Raw genomic sequence first — 8336 nt, 5'->3', positions numbered from 1 at the left:
ATTATCATAATTTTTGAGTGGGTAGTTTATTTGGTATTTAAAAAGATAGAGATGTTATTTTTATGATCTGAGTCTGTTTGTTTCCATTTCTTTGTATGCACTAAAGCTATTAGCTTCTCTAATGTGTTTATGGAGATTTAGATGCAAGAGATTCAAGTTGCATTTGAGGTGGTTTGTCTACTAGAGATTTTAAACTATTTGGGAAATACACCTTGTATTGATGTCATAGTCATTTCTCCCACCTCTTCTCTACCTTCACTATGTTGGCAAGATCATAATCAATCTACAAAAAGATACTATATGTTTGATATTGTGGGTTTCAACACTCAAGAAAGGTGGAATAATCAGCTCATCAACATAAAGAAATGTTACCCATGATTACTCTTAACCTTCATACAATCCGCTTGCCTCTTATTGGGTTTCATTCTCTTTGCCAACTAGGTTCCAACAAGGTTCCATGGCTAATTCTATTCATTTCTCTAGTTTCTACTCAACAATCTTCTAAAGACACTCTTGAAGAAAAGATGCACTTGTTCGTTGGGAGCTAGTTGATGTTAAACCTACCTCTAGAAATGTTAGGAAGAAACTTAATGATACAAACTCGCACCCATTGAAATAGAGAAATGGAATGGTATAAATTAGAAACCAGATGTTCCGTATTCAAATCATTATACAGTTTAGAGTTTCTATCCAAATTCTAATCTTTCAACACTCTTTTAACAATTAATTACATCCCCGTTCGGTCGTGCATATTATTGCAAAAGAAGTATTTAATTTTGTGGAGATTAAAATGGCGGCAAATACAGTGACATTGAGGCTGTTCAGAGATGAGGATGTGTATGAAGATTTCGAAGTGGAGAATATGGTTGCAATGGAATCAGTGGTCCTAAAGAATTTTATAGACACATACACAGACACAGGAATGGAGCCTCTGAGATTTCCTATTCTTTATGGTAATATCAAAAGCAGAAAAGTGCTGGAGATGGTATTAGACCACTGTAAATTCCATGCTCATGCAAAATCCAACACTATATCAGAAGAGGATGTGAAGATATGGGATACACAATTCGTTGAAAGAGCTCTTTCTGCAGATAAAAATCAGGCGACATTCTGCCACATTCTTTTGGCTGCGAATTTTCTTGAAATTAGAGATCTATTTGATTTGTTATGTAAGGCATCTGCAGATTTTCTGGAACACAAAAGTGTTGAAGAAATGCGCCAAATGCTTAAGATAGAGAACGATTTTAGTGAGGAAGAAGAGGAGGCAATCATGCGACAGACAGAACGGGCATACGCATAAATTTATTAGTGAAGAGTGATAGAAGCGACAATTACTGATTTCCATCTCATTTGATCTTGTTCCATAAATTACCCAGTTATTCTGGGGAATTTTTTAGTTCATTGACATTATATGGTGTTTGAAAACATGTCATTTAATATATAAGCATTTATTTTTTTAATATACATGCAATTAGTATGTGTTCAATGCCTTTTAATTGCATATATCTCTCCTGCGTATCTTTTGTAATACCATTTTAAACAATAATTCTAAATATTTGATGCTTCTAGAGTATGATAATTCTAATATTGGAGAGTCTTCAACACCACCATCATTTACATTACCTGTCTTAGCAATAGTTTTGGATGTTACTGTGTGGAGAGCAGCAGGGTAGATTTCAGAACCTAAATCAAAAATATTTTCATCATCGTTACTAAACCCAAGTCTACTCCTTTCCAATTATGCTTCTAAAATAATATATAATTCTGAATCATCCACTCCCGCATCTGAAATAACAAAATAGGCTAAAGATACGTCGCCCTGTTTTGTTCCTGAAAGCAATAAGATATTTGAAATATATTAATTTCTTTTTCCATAAAATAGTTTCTTTGAGTATCAATTTAAGTTACCAGTTTTCATACAAACTTTTGTGGACCACACTAATAACTATTTCAAGATCTTTATTTCGTGCTCTTCAGAGAGGCCTACATTCCTACCAGAAGGATTGTCCATTATGTACAAGATTTTATCCATTCATCGTATGCTTTTGTTTTACTTCTACCAATCCTTTGGGAATCATATCTTGTTTTAATTAAAATATATTTTACTATACTGTGTATTTTCAAATCTGTATATCTTGCATCTTGTTGGACTGATCAGGTGATTCACAATATTTCTTATATGATTTTTATTGGATTTTCTTAATGGATTTGGTGCTATTGGTGGTTATTGAGTTTTGATTATTTAACAATTTTTGATGGGCACATTGGCAATATTAATTCATCTTTTGATTGTTTGTTTGATTTGGGTGAGTTTTTCTTAGATTTATTCTTGTCAGGGGTATTGTTTCATTGTACTTTTCCCAAGGTTTAAAATTTTAGGGGATTTATATATTTGTTGGTGAGAGATTCTTCACTGGATTGATGATTTTTATTTCATAGATTACTACCAATCAAATAAAAATCCAATGCAACAGACAAATGGTTATAATCATCCATGGATATGGTATTAAGGCATTTTATTAGACAGCCCAAGCGAGCTGTATATTATTTTAGATTACTGCCAATCAAATAAAACTTAAGTGCAACAACCAAATAGTTATAGTGACCCATGGATATGATATTGAGGCATTTAATTAGACAGTGCAAGAAACCTGTGTGTATCGTTTTCTATGAAACACTTTACTTGATTTGTCAAACTAGACAGTTCCAGTCACAACATTTGATGAAACTCCTCTATCTTTTATGCTTTGATGGGATAAATGATAGAGAAAATAGTAGGGTGCTCGAAGGGGTTCTGAAAATTGACTTCTAATAAACCTTTTCTAATAAACAAAATTCATATACTTTCGATTGTGACAAGACAATACTATAAATAAATCCTTTATAGTTCTAAAATAGTTCATATACATTTTACTGTGCTAAGACAATATTTCAAATAAGTTTTTTTATAATTTAATATTGTACTTGTGGCATAAACCCTGTTGAAATCTACAGAGAGAAAATGCCTTCGAAAGGTTCATTCAATTTAGTAAGCTGAAATTATATAATTTTTTGATGGTCGTGTTTTGCTAGATTAATTTTATTTTAGTTTCTAAAATCCTAGAAACACTGTCCCATTCAATGTATGGAGGAAATTTGTGATTTGAAGCTATTTGAAGAGCTTGGCATCCACTTTGTTATTGTGTCATCTGGTCTGAAATTTGAATCGACATGAATGAGAACCCTCATTCATCCTTATGAGCCCTCAATGTTGCTTGATGTTATAGATATTTTTCCATTTTTATCGATGTGATGCGATTGTCTAGGTTTCTTGATTAGGATCTTCAATACAATGATCATCTTGTGCAAGGTTTTATATTTCACTCTTACAGCTGATTTTGGCACATCGGAATTTGCAAACTGCACTTACCGTCTATTCTTTGGCCACTCTGCTATTCCGTAACCTTCCTACAAGCAACTTTGTTCTATCTTCGTGTGGTTAATGTACTCGGATCGTGTACCATACCTCGCTTACTTGGGCATTGTATCCCTTCTGGATCTATTCTGATAATCCACCATTTTCCCTGAATGCACCTTTTTGAAGCTATCCATGTCATTATTGATACAGAGGTCAATATCGAGGTGATGCTCTTCTTGGGTCTTGTCACCAGCAGTCTCAAGATTCACTTCAAGTCCCACCTCCTTAACATCAGAGCTCTGAGCTTCTTTCATGGCCGTATCCTCTCCCATCAGGCCCTTATCCTTAGAGTCAGTTGTGAGAGGCGACCGATTCTTGGTTCCCACATGTTAGCACATACTTTTGCAAAATATTCTATGCTATTTATTTTCTGTTTTTATATGTACATTTTCATCATAAGAGCATTTCCCAGCTGGATTGAATATGCAGGAAGTATGTTGCAATATCAAAAGGATCCTACTGTGACCTGTTTTCAAAATTGAACAATTATCGTTGGGGCATGCTAAGGGTTGGCATTAAATAGGGACAACATGAGGAAGTTTCATCATGACAATATTGGATCCTTATAAAGACATTGCTTGGGCCTGTGTGATAGACTCTACCATCTATTAGTACGTATGAAGTTTCCATGAAGGGTTGCAAGTGTAAATAATATATGAAGAGGAGCTTATTCAACACAATTATCAAATTTGAGCTATCGGCGTAAGTCACCCCAACAAGACCGACGAGCCGAAACAATGAAAGAACCTATCGGCATAACATAGACCGACCATTCCGAAGGAGAACCAAAAGAAGGTGCAAAAGGAGGGTTTCATCGGTGTAAATTTCACTATCGGGGGTATGAGAAAATGTTGTGCCAATAGCCGATGAGGCTATCAATATAACTTACACCGATGAAAGGAAATGCAAAGTAGAGGTTGGCAATGTCATTGGGTCATCGAAAAATGTCATTTCATGCTACCCCAATACCCGATGGGCTAGGTGGCAAAGGTGGTGTCATCGACATGACTTACTCCGATGAGGCAATACCAAAAGGTGGAAAATACTAAGCCATCAAGATAACTTAAACCATCGGTGAAAAGTGCTTTAGGTTACGTCGATACCTGATGAGAAGAACAAGCCGGGTATGGAGAAGGAGACTTGATCAGGATGACTTACGTCGATCTAAGACCAAGTCATCGGGATATCATTGCCTCATCGGAAGGGGACATTTTTTGCTATGCCGATACCCGATGAAAACACCAAGATAGGTGTGAATGAGGAGATCTCATCAGGGAAGTATATGCCAATAGACCAGAGGAATAAAAGGACACATAAGTGCGAAGCCGATGGAGTCGGGTCATCGGAGAAACATAAAGTCAGTTGTCCTGATGCCCGATAAGGTGACTTGATGTAGCAAACTAGATGTGGACAACTAAGGAGGACTCATCAAGATATCTTAAACCATCGGAAATGTGTCTTTGGAGTTATGTCGATACCCGATGGGAAGAATGCCACAGAGGAATACAAGGAGGGTACATCGGGATGACCTATGTCGATGAGATATAAAGGTAAAGACAAATCTTAGATAGAAGGCAGAGCCATCGGGCAAGTTATAACCATTGGAATTATAATAAATGAGTTATGCCGATACCTAATGGAGTGATCGGTAAGACCTATGCCAATGAAAAGGATGGGTGGCACCAAGTGATTGAATTATCGGGAGGAATTATGACGACTAGCCGTTTCAAAATCTGATTTAACAAATCCACCCGCCATTATTAAATGCAAGCAACAAATAGGTCTGTGCTTACACGAGGCGAATTACAGCATCATTTCAATTTAGTAAATGCCCCTGAAGCATTAAATCTATATATAGAAGATGGTATAAGGAATTGGCATAGAAAACTGAAGCAGACAGAGAGATTGGAGCGAAATTAAGCTACAAAATTTTGAATTTCAGTTAAGCTTGAGGTATTCTGACATGGAGGGGTCTAGTTCAAAAGGAAAAAGAAAGGTCACCGAGGTTTCTGCAAGAGCCTTGAAGAAATCTAAAGGTGGAGAGGGTGCACAGAGGCGGAAATTAAATCAAGACATGATTGATCAAATGAGCTCAACAGGAGCCAAATCTCGGATATCTAAGGCTAACCTACCCATCTGTGACCAATTAGAAGATGATTTCAAGGAGATTGGTGATGTCTGGACCAGGGTTAGAGGTCATGAGTTTTTCTTGTACCATTATTCAAGGAGGAGTAAACTGACCCCAATCTCAAACCCATGGATAACTGGATTGGGTAAACTTGTGGTTCCTAACGTCTTTGTAAAATGGGAGTTGATATTTCAAAACTAAACAAAGCACAGGTGAAGATATTGGTGAAAGAAGTAGAAAAGTATAAAGCATTGTATGAGGAACTTTTGAGAAGTAGGGGCCAATCTGTACCCCAGATAGCAGATGAATGCAAACTGAAAAAGAAGTGCAAAGAATTGCACAAGGAAAACAAAAAATTGAAGGAAAGAATGTAGAGCATAAGGACAAACACAACATGTGTCTTATTGTCGAAATGATTTGAAAATCTATAGAAGATACTAGAGGAATTCTAGACTATCTACCAGAGAAACATGGATATCACAGTGTCACACCAGAGGATGCTTGATAGGTTAAACATGCTACTGGTGGATTAGACACTGAGTGAAAAAAGTATCAATAAGGTCAAAAAACTAATTGACACTCATCAAGGATTCACAGCGATTTTAATATTGAATATGAGGAATGTAAAGGGATTGTTAATCATGGATTTCCTGACGTGGTAGATGATATAGGGTTTATGAAGGATAAACACTAGTGGATTACCAAATGCATATCTCTACTCAGTTCAGCCCTTAGCATTTCCCATGCGGATGCATTGGATATTAATGAAACAAGGGAACAGGTTGAAAGTTTTGTTACAGCAGAGATAGCGGTTAGAGACACTATCTTCAATGCCTACACATATAAAGATGAAGGATATCTTTGGAATATCTAGAAATGTGGTCAGCAGCTAGATTGAAAGATGTTGTAATATGTTTTAGCTATAGTAGTTAAGAGGGACAGTTAGGATTTTGTTAGTTTTAGTTTGTATTAATGAAAGGGTGTGTCCTTTCATTCATATCTTTTGAGTCATATATATAGAGAGAGTCATTTTGTATTCTAGGGAGACGAAATGATAAGAAAGACTACTATTTTCCAAATTGTTTGTTGGAACTAGCAGTGTTATGTAAAACCGGTCTGTAGAAATCAAAATCCATTTTGTACAAGCAAGTGTTTCATGAAGTACCTACGAGTCTGTAGTTTTTTGATACCCATTGTTCCAAAAATTAATATACAATATTTGTTGTCTTTATCTTTAGATCGTTTCATGTTATATGATGTTGATGAATTAAAATCCTTTGGATAAATTTGAATAAGGTTTGTTGCAGTATTTTATCACTTGTTATTATATAGATAACATAATTGTTTTTGTTGTTCTTATAACATACATTGAAGTCATTGCAGTGATAGTCTTGCATACTTGTGAGTTCTCTCAAACTGTCTCTAGGGATCACACATATTTGTCCATTAAGTAACATGTAAATTGTCAGATAAGGCACTGGTCTGTTATTAGTTTTCTGTGAGTAAATTTGGTGTGCACAAAGTCCTCACCAGAGAAAAATATTACTAGTTTCTACTAGCATTGTTCTTTCATAATTACTCAAGGTTCCAACAACACTCATTTATAAGCTTTTATTCATTATCAATTATATTCAAGTTTTTCAAACTAAAATAAGTTAAAAGCATATCATAAAGCATAGTTGCAGGAAACAGTTTGCCATTCCTGTAAACAACTAGATTTCAAAAATTTAAATTCACTATAAAGAAATCTCTTTATGCTTTGGAGATTGGGGTATACCCCCCTAAGGTCTAGTGGAGCCTAAAGTGTAGAGGAATTTGTTCTTTGACCATTCTTGTTCGTTGGCCAAGGCTGATTGGATCAATTAGGGATTTGGAAAGTCTCTTTGATTTCCAATCTGTGGTTTTGGGCACCAACACCACATCCTTAGTTTTAGGATTCTTCCTTTTCTGCTTCTGGCTCACGAGGATTTGGACCTCCTTGCTTTCAGTATCCATGTTGTTATCAGTCTCATTATCCTCATCATGCTATCTATCCTCATCCTCCCCACTCTGCTTCTTTTTGACCGACCCTTTATTTTGCTTCCCATGCTCTGTTTTTCTTTTTTTCCTGCTCGACCCAACAATTTGGGGGTCGTCCTCTGTCTCAGCTTCTATGTCATAGCATTCGCCTTCCTCATCATCAAAGTCATCAAGATCCTCTTCTGACTTGGAAACCTAAGCTATATTCATATGGATGGTAGTGTTATTGATGTGGGTATGTGCAGGATCATGGTGTGCCAAAACAGGCCCTTAAGTGGCAATGAAATTTCAAAAAAATCAGAGTTATGCAACTTGACATGAAAATTTGAATAGGTTGTGAACATTATTTTTAAAATATTTAAGAAGAGAATATATAGAAAATTGAATGTAGTTTCTAAGCTACTAGTTGTTTTTTTGGAAAAAAAAATCCTATTTGATGAAAATTTCAAATTTCAATGTAGTGGTACTAAAATTTTAGGGAAAAAATAAGAAGTAGACGTATGTCTGACCACCCTAATCAAAATCAAATCTAAGTATTTTTTTTATAATATTTATAATATAAGTATTAGACTCATGTCTGGATGTGACACATTTTTTTTTTTAATTTTTTATGAATTAAATAATTATTTATGATTTTTTTACTACAGCTTTTCAGAAATTCAGAAACTCCTACGTCTGACCACCCTAACTTGGTCAAAAACTTATGAAATTTAATTTTTTTTAATTTTTCCC

The 8336-nt window shown here is 35.4% G+C and overlaps 1 protein-coding gene across 1 annotated transcript; it reads left to right on the top strand.

The window, feature by feature from the left end:
* The first annotated feature begins 790 nt into the window (after nucleotides 1-790).
* Nucleotides 791-1300, top strand: LOC131063699 (SKP1-like protein 11). The gene has a single exon (XM_059220709.1). The coding sequence runs from the start codon at nucleotides 791-793 to the stop codon at nucleotides 1298-1300; it is 510 nt and encodes a 169-aa protein (XP_059076692.1).
* The last annotated feature ends 7036 nt before the right edge of the window (nucleotides 1301-8336 follow it).

Source organism: Cryptomeria japonica, chromosome 5 (assembly GCF_030272615.1).
Source record: "Cryptomeria japonica chromosome 5, Sugi_1.0, whole genome shotgun sequence".
NCBI classification, from domain to species: domain Eukaryota; kingdom Viridiplantae; phylum Streptophyta; class Pinopsida; order Cupressales; family Cupressaceae; genus Cryptomeria; species Cryptomeria japonica.
Note: the sequence above shows the minus strand (reverse complement) of the source record. Positions and strands in the feature narration are given on the sequence as shown.